The 22,507-nt window shown below is 40.5% G+C and overlaps 1 protein-coding gene across 1 annotated transcript in view; it reads left to right on the top strand.

Moving 5' to 3' along the window:
* Positions 1–999: 999 nt before the first annotated feature.
* The window catches only part of LOC135210310 (pecanex-like protein 1), a gene marked incomplete at its 5' end in the record, with an annotated part of 104,463 nt that continues 82,955 nt past the window's right edge, over positions 1,000–22,507 (top strand). The window contains 6 exon segments of the mRNA XM_064243193.1: positions 1,000–1,131; positions 1,133–1,176; positions 1,178–1,207; positions 1,625–1,767; positions 18,208–18,336; positions 18,722–18,846. Of these exon segments, the coding sequence (XP_064099263.1) occupies positions 1,000–1,131; positions 1,133–1,176; positions 1,178–1,207; positions 1,625–1,767; positions 18,208–18,336; positions 18,722–18,846 (603 nt within the window).

Genomic DNA, 22,507 nt, shown 5'->3' on the forward strand with positions numbered 1-22,507 from the left:
CATCTAACAGAATAGGCCATTAAATTGTTTGTTCCATTGGCCGGAAAACGGTTTTAGGTTGTTGGTTCCACTGGGTAGGAATTATTGTTAGGTTGGTAGTCCCATTGGCTTCTTCAGTTTGAAAAAGGTTATAAAGATAAGCAATTTCAGTGTTGTAGTAGATAGTCCCAAGAAAAAAAGTGTTTATTGTCAGCCCATGTTACCTGATAGTGTCACCACCACATTTTGAGCAATTTATTTTTCTTAAAAGGAAAAGATCCTTAGCACCTGTAGACATTCAGGCAGGAATACAATACGTATAAGAATGGTAAAACAAAATTACCTAATTGAGATTACTACCATTGTATCTATACATAGAAAGCCATAAGAATAATAGCTATCTTTTTGGCCAATTTCTTCAGTTCTACAAAAAAGAAAAGTTTGAGGGTATGTGGGTGCTCACATGACTCATGACCAAGCACAAATGCCAATAGTAACTACGGTTCAAGCTGTGCTAAGTTATTTATCCTAATGTTAAGACCGAAGGTTTTTAAGTTATGGAAAATACAAATGATTAAAAAATTGTCATTTTGAGCCTAATGTAATAGGAATTATCAGATGTACCAAAATAGTTAACTTTAGCAGTGACTGTGAATTCCTCTGCTACTCTGGCTGTCTGTCTTGTCTGTCATTTCTGATTATCTATAGGTTACAGTATTTTTGAAAGTGTCTGCTTACTGTGTACAATTATATACATACTGAAGTTTATGCAAGGAATGGTTTTGTATGAACACCTTACGGATCAAGATAGTTCACTTGTAAAAGTATCTTCATGAAAAAATAAACTTGTTTAAAAAATATAGTTGTCATGTAATAATTTTGTATATTCTTCTTTTTATTCCTTTTATTTTAGAAAAATCCTGTTATTCCATGTCATTTTGGAAAAATCCTTTAATTTCTCTCATTATAGAAAAATTACTCCATGAAACTGAATTGTCAAATAAATTTATTTATTTTCAGTGGTGTGGTTCCTGGCTGGCAGGATGGATAGCTCATCTAGTAGTCCTTTCTGTGGTGGTCATTGGGATAAAGGTGATGAATCACCTCCTCCATCATATGTTCGACACCACCGATTGCCTCAAGGAAGAACTGGACACCTGCAACGCCTACAACTGCCAACGATATCCCAACTCCCGTCCGAGTCACTTAACCCCTGCCAGCACATAAGGTAATATATATATATATATATATATATATATATATATATATATTATAGTATATATATATATATATATATATATATAATGACTAAGGAAGTTGTTTATACCATTCACAACTTTTCATATAAAATTTTGTTTAACAGGTGTTTTTTTTTTACATCATTCTGACAATTAATTGTTATTGTTGTTTAATTTAGACTGTGATCTACAATTACTCCTAATTTAGCATTGCCATTGTTTTGTTGTGAAATACAGTTACCATTCTAAGTTTTGTGTTAAGTTTGTGTGTAAGGAATGAATGCACTTTGGTGCATCTTTCATCCCTGCTCTTCAGTCTATCTTTACCATAATTCAGTGTCATTTCAGTTGATTTCATTGTTTAAATAAGGCAATCCCTCATGTCTTTATTTCTTTTTATTTTAAAGAAGCCGATCATTCGAAGAAATAGAGATGCAGGTAGTAAACAGTGGAGGCGGCGAGAGTGAAACTCCTCCTGTTGGTTGCAGCTCACGCAACTCTATTATGGAAGCTCATCCCACCCACTCCGCCCAACCTCCCTCAACCATAGGTATTGAAAGCTAAATACTTGTTTAATATATTTAGGATTAATTCTTGTTCCATCATACAAAAGTACGTACTTCATTTGATTTTCATTTTTTTTGGAATGGTATGTTGAAAGTTTATAAAACCGCTCGTACTGATGCACTTCTTGTGACATTAAGAACCCATTGCTCTATGACTGCCTTAAGATGTGACAGCTCCTTTTTCTGGCACACTCAGAAGGAGAATCCAGCTTGCTGTCTGTGCATCTAGGCTCCCAAGTCTCTTTAGACACAGAAACTGGTCATTCCAAGTGTTTCCTATGGTTTGTAAAGACCTGTGGACTGCCTCCCTGAACTTTACCTCTATTTGTGATCCCACAATTGATTTATTGCAATCACCCCCTTGAACACCTGAATAAGCCGTGGTCACTTACCAGCCCGAACCATCATTTATTAAAAAACAAAATTTACCAATCTTTGGTTAAAATAAACGATCAGTGTTGCCAATTCTCCTGGCAAACACCCTCGTTACCTAGTTACCAGCCCACCGCTGGTAGCCCTGCCTCACGAGCCGGTCACACCTGCCCTCTCACGTCAATCACTTATCGTTCGCGGTGGAGTACAGATGTATCCACAGCGAACTCCTTTTTGGTCTTGCCCGGCCTTCATTTGCACTTTGATTTGATTGAGTTTGGTGACGAATACGCATCCCTTTGGATTACGGTGGATTGCTCTTAATACCTTGTCATCAGACATTGATTCTGCAAAGGAAGAAACAACACAAGCTACGACAACGACTACTGCATTCTGGCCACGACATCACAGAAAACGACGAGCGGAAGTTCAACAACGTATCGTCTTTGCCAACAATGCAAGAAAAGGATTAGTACCCTATGACACGATAGTCATTCCTTATGCGTAAATTGTAGACCTGTTCAATATAATGTAAAGACCAGATGTTTGGAATGTCAGGAGTGGTCTTTGGACCAGATGTTAGGGTATCTCAAACATAGGAAAGGTCTCGTATTAAGAAGTGTTGGCAGGAAGAGACTAAACGTAGATCAAGATAAAGACTTAGAGACAGTGCTCTTTAAGAGACTGAGAGTAGGCTGACAGTCGAGTATGACAGCTCTGTTACCCCGATTTTATGTCAAGATTAGTGAGGATAGATCGAGCATAGGGCATACTGAAATTACTAATCGTTCTTTCCAGCTCCCCTGCCTGCCTTCCAGAACCAGCCCTAAACCGGTGCTGGGGGTTATGGGGATCCGCAAGCCCACAGGGCAGGATCCGCCTTCCCCCTGCGCGGAGCAGGCAGGGGTGTTGGCAGCAGATTCCCCTTCCCTCGATGTGTAAGTTCTCAGGATGATAAAAACTTAGGTCAGATATAGACGAGTAGGGATAATAGGCTACATAGTGTTTAGTTTAGAGAAGAGAAGTGCAGGCTTCTTCGGGTCGATTTTCTTATTAAAAGTAGTAGTTTATAGAGGCACAGTATCCTTAGAGCATCTTTAGGCTTTTTCCTGCTTCGAGTTCCTTGCATCAGAAGCTTTTAGGCCATGGTTGGTCTTTCAGATATGCTCCTTCGTCTTTAAGGTTACTTTCCTCTACTTATACGATACGATAATTGTTAATATCAACTAATTCTCCGTTCAATGCATATTGACTTACGATATTCAGTATGGAGAGAAATCAAATAAAATTAACTACGGTTAGCCTAGTGTTCACGATGATATATCATATGCATATTCAGTAGCCTAGCTCAAGGCATTCTGACTCGGATAATTCAGTACAGGTGTAATTGAAAATGAACGAGAATCCGATCTGAGGATAATTAATATGAATGTAATCGAACAGAATGAAGATCGGATTCTGTCCGACTAAAGCATTATAATTGTATTATATGTATCATCATATTAGCGTAGTATAAACACTAACTCCGCAGTCATTCACGCTGGAATCCGCGGATGACGAATACGGGTTTGCGTCGCCGTATCCATATCATCTCTCCTGATTGCCTAAAATGACTAACATAACAAACACTCTACTTATGCCAAGTTTGTACAAACGTCTTGAAGGAGACGTGTGTTCAACTATGTTGACATTTAACATAGTCAATGAGGTATCTATCTTGGGGCATATAATCAGATGTCAGATATAAGGAATTCGTATGTATGACGTCTTCATACGTTTAACAGACTATTGCCGTCAGTAAATTACATTGCGCTTATGTCAATTACAGTTACAAATTATTACCAGTCGTATTATCAAATTACAATGACAACTGAAATTAATATTAGGCCTATTAAAGTAAATTTAATTACCTTTAATATTATTTATTACTTTTCAATTAAATTACAATTACACTAGATTGTCGTCAAACAGCACTATTGTAAGGAGGTGTGGCTTAGACAGACAAGATGCCGGCTAGTCTGTTTTTTTTTTTCCTTGGCTCAGATTCAACCATATCACTTGGTCTCGGCTAATGTTTTTGTCCCTAGTTAGCATATTAATGAATATCTGGATACTTAACTTATGGAACGAAGTCGTACGTTCGTCTTTACGATGTAATTTAAGACCAAAATTTGACTGATAGCGTCATTGGAAGCTAGTTTTCCTAGGGTAGATGGCGTTAAATTTAGGATTCCGTTCGTTTTCGTTCGTTTTTTCACTCGTTTCATAGGTATTACGAACCTTACACTTTATATACTTTATTGAATCCTTTTGTCTGTGTGAAAACAAACAGTAATGAGCTCTTTCATGCTATAGTTTCTTTTACCACGCTGCTGTTGAATTCATACAAAAAGCTCGGGACTTCTGTCCAGGTTGCTGATGCACGTTAATTTTGCCTTATTAGCTTCAGCTGCATTTACAACTGAATACAGTAATTACCGTCGCACGCGGATGAATTACAATAACGGATGTTGTTATAGGAGTTGATCGCATTAGCAACAAGTTCTCGTTCGGTTGTTCATAGCTGTACGGAGTTATACGAGTATATTATCGTTAAGATATACCATTCCACCCTTCAACTTAGAAGAGGGTGCAATTTACGGAGGTGGAGATGTTAGACGATTGTAATCTCTCTCTCTCTCTCTCTCTCTCTCTCTCTCTATCTCTCTCTCTCTCTCTCTCACTTCCCTGATTTTATATTCTCTCTTTATCCTAAGACGATTCTCTCTCTCTCTCTCTCTCTCTCTCTCTCTTCTCTCTCTCTCTCTCTCTCTCTCTCTCTTACTTTTCTGATTTTCATATTCTCTCCATACTATTTTTCCACGCTCTCCTAACACTGGACTCATTGTGTAACAGAGGTTTGGTTTTTTCTTCCTGTCACACCTTTTCAAACTTTGTCAATTTCCCTTCAGCTCTGACTGACCTCATAAGTCCCAATACTCGGCCAGTTGGCCTAAATTCATTTATTTAAAACCAACAATCTTGCTGTCTGAAGTTAGTATTAGAGTAGGGAGTGAATATTAGGAATATGTATAAGGTATTCATGATATGATATATCACGAGAGGATTTTAAGTATTAGGACAGATAGGAAAGAACATGTCTGGGCATCTGAGGGTATTCTTCCAAGTGCCAACCAGGCAGAGTACAGACAGGCAGGTACAACACTACAAGAGAAGACATCACTACCGATCGACGACACCGTCGCAGACGCACCGATGGACATGGTTGTCTCCTCCGTACATGAGAGGCCTAAGGCCACACTGGGAGGTCTTCAGTTTCCCTCCATACATGAGAGGCCGAGAGCCACATGGGAGGTCTTCAGATTCCCTCCATACATGAGAGGCCGAGAGTAGAGCCACATGGGAGGCGGGTCTTCAGATTCCCTCCATACATGAGAGGGCCGAGAGCCACACATGGGAGGTCTTCAGTTGTTCCTATACTCAGGTGAGGCACATAGCAGCTGAGAGGAAACAGGTTTGAAACAGGTTTGTATCCCTCCCGCACTCAATGAGTTTTGACCTTAGGGTAGAGGTGCAGGGAGTTTTTCCTCCACATATGGGAGGCCTAGAAGGCCACCATGGGAGATTAGTTTGGACGAGTGACAAATGAACTTGAGACTGACCCCCGTACTCAATTAATTGACTGACAACTGGTACAGTGGAGGGCCGGGTAGATTTGATTTCCCCACCTCCAAATTAACTGTGTTAATCGGGCTTATTCAGGTGTTCAGGGGGAGGGGTGGTATTGCAATATGAAGTTTTTATTGTAAAACTAATATTGTAATACCTACCTGAACACCTGAATGATTCCCACCCTCCTCCCTCTCATACAAGAGTTATTGAGTTATGATTGACGTGAGAGGGCAGGTTGTGACCGGGCTCGTGAGGCAGGGCTACCAGCGGTGGGCTGGCAACTAGGTAACGAGGGTGTTTGCCAGGAGATTGGCAACACTGATCGTTTATTTTAACCAAGGATTTGGTAAATTTTTAATAAATGATGGTTCGGGCTGGTAAGTGACCAGGGCTTATTCAGGTGTTCAGGTAGGCATTACAATATTATTTGTTTACAATAAAAAACTTCATTTGTGCTGTATTTTGATTATTGAAGCCTGTATTATCTTCATTCTTCATTTTGGTGATAGATTTGTATTAATTTGATATGAGTCTATTTTTGTTTTTAAGTATATTATGTGACTCTTCAGTGTCACTTGGTTGAACTGCCTTATGATTGCTTCATGTAGCTGCAATTGCAGCCTGTCTCCTTTTTTTATACATGAATATCCATTATGATTGTTTCACTGTAGATACGTTGCACACTTTGGGAAGTCTCCTTTTTATATATTAATAGTCATTATGTTTACTTCTTTATAGGTAAGAATTAGTTCTTTATTAAGCAAAGTTCAGGTTGGCATTAAATTAGTTGGATCATAAGTTAAGAGTATCTTAGTTTAATCATAGACCACTCAGTGATTAACAGCTCTCTTAGGGCCTGCTCAAAGGATTAGGTTTTTATTTATTTATTTATTTTTTTTATGTGGCCAGGAACCAATTGGGTACCTAGCAACAGGACCTACAACTTATTTTGTGATCCAAACCACATTATATCAAGAAATGAATTTCTAATCACCAGAAATAAATTTCTCTGATTCCACGTTGGCAGAGTGGGAAGATGAACTCGCGACTACTGAATCAGTAGTTGGCTCATAAAAGCTCAGTACGTAGCTCATTAGTGTTTTTCTAAGAGAAGTTCAATGAGCTCTGCAGTATTTGAAGCACTGCTTTTATTGTCATTTTATGCCCACATCAGTTGCAGACCTCTTGATGTGTTTTGCATTTTCATAGTTCCTGGTTTTTTCTTTGAGCAGTGTTATTAAGCATTTAAAAAAAAATATGTACTCTTTGGGGAGATTTAATTCTTGTTTGTTGTAAGTTTTAACGCGGTGGCGTAGGTGCGTGGTCTTTGACCACTCTTCACCCGATATACGCACTCGTTGATAGATCTCACAGGATTCCTTGCTTTCATCTACGTTTTAACCGGATCCAGCTAGGCGCTAGAAATTATCTTATTGTTAAGACTGAAGGTTTGTAGCTCTGAAAAATACAAATTGTCTTAGAAAATTTGTCATATTGTATAGTATCGTACATTCAATATGTAATGAATTCACGATTATCTTGTTCAAGATTTTTACTTATGTAAAGTAGATCTGTATGGAATTTTCTGTTATGCAATTATGGCACCCATTATGAGGTTTTGAGGTTTAGCACCTCGATCACTTTGTTATTTGTTAAAGGAATTTCCATAAGTAGTTTTCATAATAGTTCAAAGGAGATGCTTAATAGGCAGTGCCATAATTTCATGTTTAAATTAAGAGACCCATATTTATGTTGTAGTACTTGAAGGTGTTAGGTTTGTAGCCTGGATGTGCTTGTGAGGTATGTCATCACTGTTCCCAGCCTCAGTGGCAAAAATATAATGCAGTGCTGAAGTAAAAAAAACTTTGTAGGTGTCTGAAGAACTAGGGCAAGGGTTCTTTGTCATCCACTCTAGTTTTGTCTAAACCTTTCGCTTTCATTTTTATATACATCTCCTGGGCCTACTGATTCAATCCTACAACCTTTATAAAATTTCAAAATGGGAGGCTAAAAGCTTCCTTTTCACTCTGTAACATAAGTAAAACCCTATGTGGGATTCAAACCTTGAAACAAGGTTATTAGTAGTTGCCTTTGCTGAAGACAAGCATTCCACTGATTTGTGTCTTACACCAGGAATTCTGAAAGGTTTCTTGCCTTTGACAGAGAAGTGAGGTTAATGATGGGTGAATGAGTAGAGAGAAGGTATTTAGCAGGGTTTGTACAGCTAGCTTTTCAGTATCCCCAAAGTCTACAGATGATGGAGACCTATTGACCCCACCTGTGAATCACTTTTTGCAGCCAAACTGAGGGTAGGATGGAGACAGTAGCATTGATGTCACTTCATTTGGAAGGACAATTTCTCAGCATCCCTGGATTTAGAAGATAGTTACTTTCAAGCCCCAATACACATTTTGTTCATGAAACTTACCTGACAGATATATATATATATATATATAGCTGTATTCTCCGAAGTCCGACAGAATTTCAAAACTCCCGGCACACGCAGTGTGGGCGGCCAGGTGGTTAGTACCCATTCCCGCCGCTGGGAGGCGGATATCAGGAACCATTCCCATTTTCTATTCAGATTTTTCTCTGTCGCCGGTAGTCTAAACACCTGTTTCCATTACCTCCGCCTAGGATTTTGGAAACTTCTTTTTTGCCTTGAGTATCCTGATTGACTTGGTTTTTTGGACTGGATTGTTGGCTTGGCATACGCGATAGTGGTTTGATTTGGATTTTGGCTTTGACTTTTCTTTAATAAGATGTCTGGATCTAGTTCTACTAGTTTCAGGGTGTGTGGTGTGCAAGAATGTAAGGTAAGGCTACCGAAAGCTTCGGTAGATCCCCTCACTCTGTGTGCACGAAATGTCGAGGTCATGTATGTTGTTGATGGATGCATCGAGTGTGAGGGATTGACAGATCTTGAGTGGAAGGCGTATGATTCTTATATAAGAAAGCTTTAGTGTGATAGAATCAGGAGGTCTTCCTCCAGGAGTGCTTCTATGAATAGAAGTCAGGGTAATATTGTATCACCTTCGACCCCCCCTGTAGATTTTATTGAACCAATAACCCTGTAGTGTTGCTTCGGGCAATCAGGAGTTGTCTACAGAAGGAAACGTGCTCTCTACGATCATGGAGTCGATTTGTGCCCTGGAGTCAAAAGTGCTGCGCTACAATCGGATGTGTTGAAGTGCAATGAAAAAGTGTTTGGTGCATCTAGTGTTGTGGAGGGGGCATCAGATCGGTCCCATAATGCCTCCAGGTCTAGACCTCTGTCAGACTCCCAGGACTTAGGGAGTGGGCAAGTCGAAAGCCGAAGGAGGGTTACGGGAACTAAAAACCAGTCTGACGTCCCTTCGGCAGAACCTGTGGACGCTTCCCAGGCTGCCAAGGATCGTGCGCGGGCACGAAACCTTAAAGAATGTTTTTCATCCTCTGAGGCGTCCTCCCCTCACTGGGGATGGAGCTCTCGGAGAGCCTCTCGCGAGGAGAGCGGCAAGGGCGCAAGACGTCGCACAGGCAGCCGTCATCCTTGTCGCCCTCCTAAGAGAGGTTTTAGAGAAGAGGATGCTTCACGTCCTTCTTCTCAACCTTCTTTTCATTCGTCACCCGAATATTTTGAAGCCTTCCCACCACAGAAAAGGACCAAGACTTCATCGGAGGAGGACGCTTTTGACCGCCCAAGTCGATCTAAATTTGCCCCTGAGACGAAGGAGAGGGCATCCCCTCGCCTGTTTTCTTCCTCTCACAGGTTAGTCGTTCTCCTGATCAAGAATTTTCTCCGTCAAGGGAGATACTGATGGATATGCAAAAACAGTTGGCGTCCTATTTTGCAAAGAGAGAGTCAGAACCCTGTTGGCGGAGGAAGGACTGGTCGCTGCCTGTCAAGAGAACCAGGCAGTCCCCGGCTCCTTCTCCTCGTTCTTCGGCCTCTTCGTCACCTTCTAGCAGCCGACTCATTCGAGATCATGAAAGCGTTCCTTTTGAGAGAGCGTTCAGGAGAGACGAGCATGACAAAGACGTGAGTTGTCGCACAGGCGGCCTGCGTCTTTGTCAAGAGGTCGTGAACGTCCAGAAATCTCTGACTGATGATCATCGTTCGAAGTTTTCCTCTCGTGCACGTCAAGATCAGAGCGAGGCTCGCCAAGATCAAGACCCTCGTAAGGACGTCTCTGAATACGCATGACACGCTCGACGTCCTGCACATTTAGTCGTTAAGGAAGATAATGTTAACGAAACTCGACGTCCTGCTTTTCGTGACGTTAATCAGGACGCTTTTGAGGAAGCTTCCAACGACATTCGACGTCCTGCTCATCGAAGCGCTCGCCAGGACGCTCGTGAAGAAGCTTTGCAGGACGCTCGGCGTCCTACGCATCGGGACGCTCTCCAGGACTCTCGGGAGGATGCCTTGGATGAGTATATAAGTCCGAAGCGTCATGATGTTCCACAGGATGTTACCTTCCAAGATCTTAAAGTGTCAAAGTTAGCGGTGAAACAGAAATGGATTGCTACTTCTAACTCTACTTCAGACAGAGGCACCCTCTTGCGAACAGGGCCTCAAGGATTAATAACATCACGGTCTTTGAAGGACGCTGCTGCTAGAGAAGAAAGAGAATCGTCTAGTGATTCGTGTCCTGCGGACGATGAAGAGCCAACAACGTCATCCTCCTCGGATTATAAGACGTTGACTCACCTTCTGAAAAACTTGTTCCCGGATAAGTTTCAGGCACCGGTTCCTTGCTCTCCGCCCTCACGGTTGGCCTCATCGAAGACCAGGAAAGCACCTGGCTTCGTTAAAATGGCCACTTCGCTCTGCGAAGAGAGCATTTAAAAGAATCCAAGATTGGATGGACTCCAGGAAGGCAAAAGGCAACACTTCCTTTGCTCTTCCTCCATCGAGACTAAGCGGGAGAGCAGGAATCTGGCATGAAATGGGAGAAGAAGCGGGATTGAAAGCTCCGTTCTTCCCTCCCAAGGCGATTTTGTTTCTAACTGATTGACGCTCCGAGGAGGTCGTACTTTTCATCAGCAAAAGTTTCCTGGACCATGTCGGAAATGGATCACCATCTGAAAGGGATCTTCAGGACCTTAGAGGTATTTAACTTCCTGGATTGGTGCTTGGGGGCCCTGGACTTACAATCCAAAAGTCCAGACTCGATTTCATTGGAAGAATTATCCAGCGTGTTAGCATGTATGGAAAGGGCAGTAAGGGATGGCTTTGATGAACTGGCATCCCATTTCGCTACTGGACTCCTAAAGAAGAGAGCTCTGTACTGCAGTTTACAGCGAAATCAGTGTCTCCTGCGCAGAAGGCAGAATTGTTGTTCGCCCCTTTTTCGACACATCTTTTCCCGCAGTCCATGATAAAAGATCTGTCAGTTAACCTGCAGGAAAAGGCGACGCACGACCTCTTGACACAGTCTTCCAGACGTCCTACAGCCCAGGCTTCTACCTCAGCCACACAAGCCCCCAAGAAGAAGTTTAAGCCCCTTCGTGGAGCTCCTCTGAGAGCTTTTTCCTCCCGAGGAAGGGGGTTCTCTAGAGGCAAGGTCTCCTCAAAAACCAGGGGAAAAAATTGACATTTCTGCCCTTCAGGCACCTGTCGGAGCGAGACTCGCATTTTTGCTCATGCGTGGAGAATAATAGGGTTGGACCTGGTCCCTTGATATAATCGAGAGAGGATACAAGATCCCTTTCCTCTCTGCTCCTCCATTGAGCACGAAGCCTATAGACCTGTCGCCCTCATACCAGCCGGAGAAGCAACAGATATTGCTCGACCTTTTAGATCAAATGTTAGAGAAGAGAGTCGTAGAAGAAGTCCTAACGTTAGATTCCCCAGGCTTCTACAACAGGTTATTCCTGGTTCCGAAGCAGTCTGGGGGATGGAGACCTGTCCTAGACGTCAGCAGGCTGAACCTTTTCGTGAGAAAAGAAAAGTTCAGGATGGAAACGTCCCAGTCTGTACTAGGGGCTTTAAGACCAGGAGACTGGATGGTGTCATTGGATCTCCAAGACGCGTACTTACACGTCCCGATTCATCCTCAATCAAGAAAGTTCCTGAGGTTCGTCTTGAAGGGACAGGTCTTCCAGTTCAAGGCTCTATGCTTTGGACTAAGTACAGCGCCGATGGTATTCACTCTCCTCATGCGAAAGTGGCGAAATGGCTTCACCTCCTCAAAAAATAAGGGTCTCGCTTTACCTGGACGACTGGCTAATCAGATCGTCTTCGGAGTCAAGGTGTCTGGAGGACCTTTCAACAAAACGACAGTTACAAGCCTGACGAAGGCCGTAGGCCTAATAGTCAATTACGAAAAGTCCCATCTGATCCCCAAGCAGTCCATCATGTATCTGGGGATTCAGATGGATTCAGTGGCTTTTCAAGCTTTTCCATCCAGGGAACGTCAGCAGAAATGCTTAGAAAAAGTTTGTTTCGGCTTTCTTAGGGAAGGAAACATGCTCGGCGAAGGAATCGGATAAGTCTGCTGGGAAACCATTTTCCTCGCTGGAGAAGTTTGTTTCCCTGGGAAGTTGCACATCAGGCCACTCCAGTTTTTTGCTAGCAGAAAACTGGAAAGACAAGCAAGATCTAGACACGACATTGATAATTTCCCAATCGGTCAAGGATCATCTGAAGTGGTGGCAAGATCAGTCAAAACTGTCGGAAGGACTGTCCATCAGCCTTTTGAGCCCCGACCTAGTGTTGTTCTCAGACGCATCCATGGCGGGCTGGGGAGCAACACTAGGCAAGGAGGAAGTGTCAGGCCTCTGGAGAGGGGAACAGAGGTCCTGGCACATAAACCTAAAAAGAGTTGGAAGCTATTCGGTTAGCTCTCCAATTCTTCGAGGAACGAGTGGTGGGCCGAGTTGTCCAGATCAACTCGGACAACACCACAGCTCTCGCATATATAAAAAAACGGGGGGACACACTCTCGGTCCCTGTTCGAGATAGCAAGAGAAATCCTTCTATGGGCGAAAGCTCGGAACATAGTAATCCTGACGAGGTTCGTTTCGGGAGTGCAAAATGTCGGGGGATCTCTAAGCCGCCAACATAAACAAATGCTTGCCACGGAATGGACTCTCCACCTAGAGGTCTGCCTAGAGTTATGGAAATTATGGGGACGCCCGCTAGTGGACCATCTTTAGCAACCTCAAAAACGAAGAGGCTTCCTATTTATTGCTCGCCAGTTCTCGACCCGGGAGCGATAGCAATAGATGCCATCCTATGGGACTGGACGGGGATGGACGTCTACGCCTTTCTCCGTTCAAACTGTTAGGAGAGGTAATCAGGAAGTTTGCGGCGTCTCCGGGAGCGAGAAGAAGACTAATCGCCCCGTTTTGGCCTTCAAGCGACTGGCTCACGGAGGTCATGTCTCTCCTAGTAGACTTCCCAAGAACCCTTCCAGAGAGAGCCGATCTTCTCAGACAGCCCCACTTTGAGAGGTACAACAGAAACCTCTCCGCTCTGAATCTGACTGCGTTCAGACTATCCAAAAGTTGGCCAGAGGGAGAGGTTTTTCAAGACCGGTGGCAGAAGCTATTGCCAACGCTAGAAGAGCCTCCTCTCAAGCAGTTTATCAATCTAAGTGGGCTGTCTTCAGGAAGTGGTGTAGGAAGAAAGGTATTTCCTCCTCCACGACCTCTGTGAGCCAGATCGCTGATTTTCTCCTGCCTCTGAGAAATGTGGACAGACTTGCGGTGCCCACGATCAAGGGATATAAAAGTATGTTGTCAGCTGTCTTCCGTCACAGAGGGTTAGACCTGACAAACAATAAAGACCTTCACGATCTTTTGAGGTCCTTTGAAACATCGAAAGTACCGCAGCCTAAGGTCCCATCATGGAACCTGGACGTAGTTCTGAAGTTCCTAATGTCAAGTCCATTTGAACCTCTGCATGCTGCCTTGTTGAAAGACGTTACAAGAAAGGCGATTTTCCTAACCGTTCTTGCCACAGCGAAGAGGGTTAGTGAAATTCAAGCAATAAATAGACATGTGGGCTTCAGGGGACACAATGCAGTGTGCTCCCTGAGCCCTTCCTTCTTAGCAAAGAATGAAAATCCATCTAACCCCTGGCCGAAGACCTTTGAGATCAAGGGGTTAGCAGAGATCATTGAACGAGAGCCAGAGAGGGTCCTGTGCCCTGTCAGGGCTCTCAAGTTTTATTTGGAAAAAACTAAAGATTGTCGGGGTCCTTCGGAAAATCTGTGGTGTTCCGTTAAGAGACCAGACTTTCCAATGTCAAAAAACGCACTGGCATTCTTTTTATGAAGCACCATCAGGGAGGCCCATGCGTCCTGTCCAGATGGTGATCTGAAACTTTTGAAAGTAAAAGCCCATGAGGTGAGAGCTGTCGCAACCTCAATGGCGTTTCAAAAGAATATGGCACTCAGCGATATCCTAAGTGCTACATTTTGGCGAAGCAACTCTGTGTTCGCTTCACACTACCTGCGGGATGTGAAGACGGCATATGAGAACTGCGAGTCGCTAGGACCATACATATCCTCAGAAATATTATTGGGGGCAGGAAGCAGCACAAATCCTATCCTATAGAAAAGGGATAGGTGTGCTTTTAATGTTGTTGTTGGTTTACGGTTGAAGGGTTGGTCGCTTGAGGCGCTTTCCCTTTCTTTAGCCTAGAAGTTATGGGACTAACTTTGATAGGTTAGTTCAGGTGGTTTTTAGCTTCGTTGCCCTCACAGTATGGTCAATATGGTCTAGTCGCATTGTGGTCACGCTCCCGTTGACAGATCATCTAGAACTCACCAGCTATATAGGTCACTACCTTGCTGGAGACTAGTAAAGCAGAAGCAGACTTGGGTGACAGTAATCACGAAGTCAGCTATGCTAACAGGTAAGGAACCAAGATGTCAATCATCTGCATGTATTGTTTCCTAAAATCCTTCTATTCTGTCCCTTCCCACCTCCAATGGTGGGATTCGGCTTATATATATATCTGTCAGGTAAGTTTCATGAACAAAAAATGATATTGTCATGAAACAAATAAAAGTTTGATTCAACTTACCTGGCAGACAATAATATTAATTAAGTACCCACCCACCGCCCCTCAGGGGACAGTGGTATGAAAAATCTGAATAGAAAATGGGAATGGTTCCTGATATCCGCCTCCCAGCGGCGGGAATGGGTACTAACCACCTTGCCGCCCACTGTGTGTGCCGGGAGTTTTGAAATTCTGTCGGTCTTCGGAGAATACAGCTATATATATAGTCTGCCAGATAAGTATAAACAAACTTTATTGTATCATGACAATATCATTTCTTTTAGGATAAACTTTAGTTTGTTTGGCAAGGAAGGATCTTTCAGTTCAAGATTCTTTGTTTTGGACTTTTGGACTGGTCACAGATCTTTGGAGACACCTCAGTTACCAAACAAACTGTGCCAGTGGTGGGCATGTCCATTAACAGGGAAAAGACAGGCTTGACACCTACAAGAGGCAATTTATTGTATCTGGAATGGCAGGCTAACAAAAAAACAGCAGGAGAGTGTGAATGCTTTTTGCTCTCTGGAAGAGTTGTTGAAGGTAGTCGTGTGGGATTTATACTAATCCCTTTCCAAACCTTGCTTTTTGATCCAGCACCTCTTGCATTCAATATTTGTGTCAAATGTGTGTTTTTTCATGCATAAGCTGTTTGTCTATTATTTTCATGTGTAAGCACTGTGTTAATTTCATGCCTTTATTAACCCTCTTATGCCGGAGCCCTAAAAATCAAAACCTCTCCCGTATGCCGGGCCTGGTTTGGAGTGAGCGCTGGAAGTGGAAAAAAATAATTTTTCAAAAAAATTACAGCGCGCGTACTTTTGAAGATTAGAGTTCATTTTTGGCTCCTTTTTGTCATTGCCTGAAGTTTAGAAGATGCAACCATCAGAAATGAAAAATAATATCATTATCATATGTAAATAATGCGATATATGTAGCGAAAAAAAAAAATTCATACATAATTGTATTCAAATCACGCTGTGCAGAAAACGGTCAAAGCTAACCAGTTACTTTTTTTTGCGTTGTATTGTACACTAAATTGCGATCATTTTGATATATAATACATTGTAAAACAATAAAAGCAACACCGGAAAAATATTATCACAAAACGATGTACGAATTCGTAACGAGCGGACGTTATAAAAAAATGTTAATTTTCAAAAATTCACCGTAATTCTAAATAATGTTCTAGAGAAACTTCCAATTTGTTTCAAAAATTAAGACAAATGATTTGAATATTACGATACTGTAAGAGTTTTAGATTAGAATTGCAGATTTCGACCATTTCGGACGAGTTAAATTTGACCGAATGTCGAAATTTTAATATATATATTTTTTATATGGACATATTTCGAAGATGGAAAAAAGCTACAACCTTCAATATTTTTTATTGTATTCTTCATGAATTTGCGCACATTTTGATATATGAAAACTAAAAAATAAAAATGGGCTAATATGAAAAGGAGCAAATATTAGGATAATGCCATGTACGTATTCGGAGACTTGCGCGGACCGCGAATCGGCGCGCGGAGTGAAGGTAAATATATTTTCAAAAATTCACCATAAATACAATATTGTTTTAGAGGACTTCAAATTTGTTTCAAAATGAAGAAAAATGACAGAATAATTACTAGGCCGTAAGAGTTTTTAGCTTACAATTGCGTTTTTTCAACTATTTCGGTAGAGTCAAATGTGATCCGAACGTGGTTTTTTTTCTATTTATCGTGATTTATATGCAAATATTTCAAAAAAAAAAAGAGAAAAGCTACAACCTTCAATCATTTTTAGTTGTATTCTACATGAAATTACGCACATTTTCATATTATAAAACTTTAGGTAACAGCTAATTTAATGTGCAAACATTCGACAATCGCACAAAAAAAAATTCTGATTTTTCGAAGTTACCGCGCGAACGTAATGTTTTTTTTTTTCATAAATTCACCATAAATCGAAATATTTGTGCTAGAGACTTCCAAGTCGTTGCAAAATGAAGGTAAATGATTGAATATTACTAGAATATAAGAGTTTTAGCTTACAATTACGTTTTTTCGACCATTTCGGTAGAGTCCCCCCCCCCAAAGTTGACCGAAAGTTGAAATTTGCACAATTAACGTATATTTATATGAAAATATTTCAAAACTGATAAAAGCTACAACCATGGGTTGTTTTTTGTTGTGTTTGTGCAGGAAATTGCGCACATTTCCATATATAAAACTTTATGTAACGGCAAATTTAAAAGGGTGTAAACATTAGGACAATCGCACGAAAAAATTTATCGGAAGAGTTATCGCACGAACGTAAGGAAAAAGTTTTTTCATAAATTCACCATAAATCGAAATATTGTGCTAGAGACGTCCAATTTGTTGCAAAATGAAGGCAAATGATTGAATATTACTATAATGTAAGTGTTTTAGCTTACAATTGCGTTTCTCGACCATTTCTGTAGAGTCAAAGTTGATGACCGAAGGTTGAAATTTTTGCACTTATCGTTATTGATAGAAAATATTCAAAACTGATAAAAGCTACAATCATGAGTATTTTTTTTAGTTGTATTGTGCATGAAATTGCGCACATTTTTCCTATATATACTTCATGTAAAGGATAATTTAAAATGGTGCAATAATTATGTCAAAGTGACGAAATAATTTCCGAGATGTGTCACTGATACTTTTTAGTGCGATAAGAAAGAAATTCGCGCTTGCGCGCTGCGTAGCGATTGTAAACAAAAAAAAACAACGCCTTGATCCGTGGGAAACTCCCAGCATCCCCCAAGGCGCGTGATACAAAAGTTTTCGGCTGGTAGGACCTATAAGTATTTTTCCGCGAATTTTTAAAAAAACTTTTTTGAGCCGACGTATGATACGTCCAATCGGCATACGGGAGACATTTTGACTCGACGTTTAATACGTCCAATCGGCGTAAGAGGGTTAATGATCAGTTATAAAGCAATGATAAATGGAACCAAGTGAAATAGTTATAACCAGGTATAAACATGTAAATATGGTTGAACAGCACCTCAGTAAATCGTGTAATTTACTGTAGAGGTAACAATGTTTATTTCATCATGGGGTCTATGGTATAAATATGGCATTTGCAGTTTGTTGCCTTCAGTTATTAACTGCCAAACGTAAACAATGGAAGACTTATTTCTATTTCGTTTTAATTTTTTCACTATATTTAATGCACAGTATTTTCTATATACACAATTTTGTAAAGATATCATTATTGTTAGTACACATATTTCCACTATCATTGTACCCGATTTACAGTTTTTAATTGATGTATATTTATTTACTTATACAGAAATTTAAATTTTGATGTAAATGCTGATTCCAGATGTTTATACTTTGTCATGTAAAAATGTAATGTTTATCTTTGTTCACTACAGATCTGAAGGCTGATGTGCATCACAAGGATAGCTCAGGAAGTGAAGAAGGTGCCAAATGTGAAGCAGCTGCAATTGCCATGGTGAACAGTGATGCCCCAGAAATGACACTTCGTGAAAAGAGACCTAAAGGTAATCTTGAAGGGATAGGATCATCATCATTATTGCTGCTATTTTTATTGTTTAACTCCAAAATGAAATAACCTTTGAGTTTTACTAGTACTACAGCATAGTATTTGGTCATCATCTATTTCAAGAGGTAGTCTAAATTCCAGTACAGAATTTAGTGAAGCAATGACTTTCCATTATTTCTGTTTTTGATTTATTGCTTGGTGTTGGTTTTAGAAGACCCCTTCAGACCTCTGGTAATTTTTTTTTATTTTTCTTATTCCTCTATTTCTTTTTAATTGTAATTTTTTTTTTGTAAAAGTTTGGTGGTTAAATAAAAGAAAAATGTTTGTTTTGAGGATTATTTGCACAAGTAATTTGTTTAATTTTTCTTGTGTCAAAATTTCAGAAGGTGTGGGAGGTGGAACATCTAGTAGTAGCCGTGGCTTGTGTGTCTCTGAGGGAACATTGGGTAGTGTCTCAGAAATCACTGAAGTTCGAGGTAATGCTTCCGCTACTGCAAAACATTCACAGGTGAGATCAATTTGCGTGTCATCATATCAGTGAGTGAAGGCACAGTCTACCCCAATTACGTACATTATGTTCTTAGTAGGTACAATAATATTCTTTTATTTACATGTATAGCTTTGGCCAAACTTAAATTACTTTTTCATTTCATGTAAACAAGTCTACTACTTTTTCAGGTGGCATGCAAAGTATTAGTGAGAAAACTATTGCTAAGTGATAGAAGATTTAGTCAATGATTGTTTGATGATTTTGACATGTAAATAAGAATGAACAAGAACAAGCCAAATAACTTAGTGTTAGGTTAGGAAAGTAAAAGGAGCCATGATAAGTAAATAATATGAGGCAATGGAGTCGGGGTTTGTAGGGATGCTATGAAGAATATAGTACTACTGGCAGTGTGCAGGGTAAACTGTAAGAGAAGTATATCTTTTACTTTGATTTGACCAGGAATATTACTACTAAAGAGAACAATTGTGTGGATATGACAGGCCAACTTTATGTTAAGATTTCAAGGCACTGGAAACTATGGTACAGCATTTGATAGAGTTGATCTGTTTCGTAAGGAAACATAACTTGTAAATAGCCTTATTAAACTAGTTCAAAACTCTCAGCATATTTTAATATTTTTTGTTGATGCTTACATTCCTGAGTTAACTCGGGAGTACGTATAGAGTTTACTATTTTCACTGTATTTTTAAATCATGCAGTATTATAAAGTGTTACTTTGACTGTTAGAAAGGTAAAAAGAAGAAATTTAAGATTTATATAATGAAAAAAATTCAAATTTAGGGTTTTTTCTGCTTGTAAGTTATGAACTTGGAGAGGAATTCCGTTCCAGTTAGGAGGAGTGTTTTTCTGACATGGGAAGTTCACAAAGTATGTAAACAATACAAATTGCCATCAATTGACAAAAATATTTGCTAAGCATTTTTTATGTGGAGACGGAATATAGAAAATGGGAATTCATTTAAGAGTGTGAACAAGTATTCTCGAGATTGTAAGAAGAATATCACAAGGTAGTTAATCACGAGAATACTCAGGATAATTGGGGAAGGGGTTAAAGGAACAGGTTCGTTTTCTACCTCGTGTTCTTCTGTTCTCTGCAAAAATTCTTACTAGAAGAATAGGCATGCAGAGCAAAATCTGAACTTGTGACCCTGTCTGTTTGTATCCATGAATGTTCGTAACTTGATTGTTCGTAAGTAGGGTATGTATTACTTTTTGTATGTACTCTTATGGTGGTATTGTTTTTTGGAAGTAATTCTATGTTTTCACTGGTGTACAGTATTAATTTGGTTGCTAGATAAGCTGTTATAGCTGTTACAGGTAGTAGTGATGCACCAATAGTGTCTGTTATTACTTTATCTACTGTCCTATTGTTGATTGAGTTGGTTGGGGAGGTTGTTCCTCTCATGATGATGTCACTTGCCTTATCCAAGAGTGACTTCTGTATGTCCAGAAACTGCAACTTTTCAGATGGATTAGTTGAAAGAGTTTTGTTTCCCCTCCACAGCAGCTGCCGAGGTAGTTGATGCTTTTCGCGATGTCTGCTTTTGCATTCTTGTGAATCATGCACCATTTGCATTCTGGTACTGTTTACTTACTTGAAATCATCAGCGGATTGCTTTTTACTAACATCATCACTACCATTAGTTGCAGAATGAAACCTATTTTGGAAATACTATTTTTTTCATAAATTATCAAGATTAAATTTTAATTACAAATGCAGTAAATTAAATTAAGGGTGTGATTTTGCCAGTTTTGGTTGTTGCTTTGACTATTTAAAGGTTTTTTGTGCACTGCACATTATTTATTTCTTGAGACACGGCTACTATCTTAAATTTGGTGTTTACTTTCATAACACTCGTGTGAAGGATGAATAAAATTTTATTTTTATTTATGGAAATCATTATTGAAAATTAGCACATTTTTAGAAATTTGACAAGTGTAATTCAACTCATAATAAACATATGTTAGTTTTGGTAACTGACATCAGAAAAACATCATGTTTCTTGATTTGTTTGGTTGTGTATGTCAATAAGTATTTACTGTTGTTTATGTCAGTGTCTTGCACACAATAGTAAAAATGAGTCTTAATATTAGAAACACTAATGAATTTTCAGAGAAGCCACAAGCTTGGCAAGCATGGTTGAATGTATGAAGATCTGCATTTAACCTAAAGAACTTTTGCTTCTACACCTATTTATTAGTTAAAATCTAACTTAGACATAATATGCATTATCACTGGGGTTTACCAAAACTGAGATAGACATAAGAGCCTAGCCTTCTATAATCTTCTGAAAAAGAAGCTTGCACATTAACCATAACCTCATGTAATCAACCTAAAATGCAAAGCACAAAGCACCAGTATGATTTCATCATAATCTTCTTTCTTTTGTATTAACCCTTCTCATCAAACTTTTTCCATTGTTCCACCAACCAATAACGACAAATTGACGGATTAGTAATTGTACATATGTTTGTTCATATACGAAACAAACCTTCGGTCTTAACATTTGGATTTACTAGCGCCAAGCTGAAAACCGGTAGAATTAAAATTACACTGGTGAGATCCAGGGACTAATGGCATCTATACCAGGTCACAGGGCCCTTTTCTTCCTCGAGTGTGATCAGTGTGAGGTAAGAGTGTATACTTGGGTCCATGATGGAGAATTTTGCCTCAACATCGGGATCGTCTACCGTTTCAAAGAGGAGACAAGGAAATGCCCAGGAGTCAGTGGCTTTCCATGTTCTAGGTTCCTAACTTCGGTGTCGACGGATCCATCATCCAACGTGTAGTAGGTGCAGGGAAAACGTATGTACGATTACTTATCATGTTCTGTTGTCGCGGTGGTCGGTGGAACAGTGGAAGAAGTTCTGTGGGAAAAGCCAATACAAAAGGAAGGTGGTGACGCCATTTTTGGATGACAAACCTTACCGGCTTCTTTGTATCGGCAATAAACCAGGCTGCTCCTATGTTTCTCCACTGCTTTTGATTTGTCTCATACCACCCCTTCGGTTTTCCTAGCGGTTCCAGTATCGGAAACATCAGGAGGGGTTTTGGGTAATCTTATGAATAATATTGCACTCTCCTTTGTTCCCAGCAAGTAGAGGGGAGATCCGCCATCTTTGTTCCAGGCTCCTGCTCCTCAAGCACATAGGTTAGATGGTACGTGGTCAGCGCTAGGCCTACCAGGCGTACCAACCTTGGATGGTCTGCTTGCGCATTTTATGACGTCACGGTTCCAGCAGGGTCCGGCAGCGCTGAATGTTCCATCATCCCCCGGGCTTGCAATTTTTTTTTATGGGAATTAATGCCGCGGCTTCACCATCACACTCAGTGTTTACAGCGATGCAGAACGTGGGAGGTAGTTTGGCAGCAAACGTGCGGTGTTGCCAGCAGAAACCTCTCAGTCTCTCACTACGAGAGGGATGACGTCACAGACCGATTCTCGGCCTATTTCGCTGCACCCAGACGCTAATACGCCCTTCTGACCCGTCAATGCAAACTGTAATGCAGAAATTACAGGATATAGAGAAGAGAATGAATAAGAGAGAGAAAAGGAAAAAGTGTGATTCGCCTTCTTCGTCTTCTTCCTCTAGTTCGGCGTCATCGCTAAGTCCGATAACGTCACGGCGAGCGCCAGTCAAGCGTTGGAGGAGGATT

The sequence above is a fragment of the Macrobrachium nipponense genome, chromosome 39 (assembly GCF_015104395.2).
Source record: "Macrobrachium nipponense isolate FS-2020 chromosome 39, ASM1510439v2, whole genome shotgun sequence".
Classification (NCBI taxonomy): Eukaryota; Metazoa; Arthropoda; class Malacostraca; order Decapoda; family Palaemonidae; genus Macrobrachium; species Macrobrachium nipponense.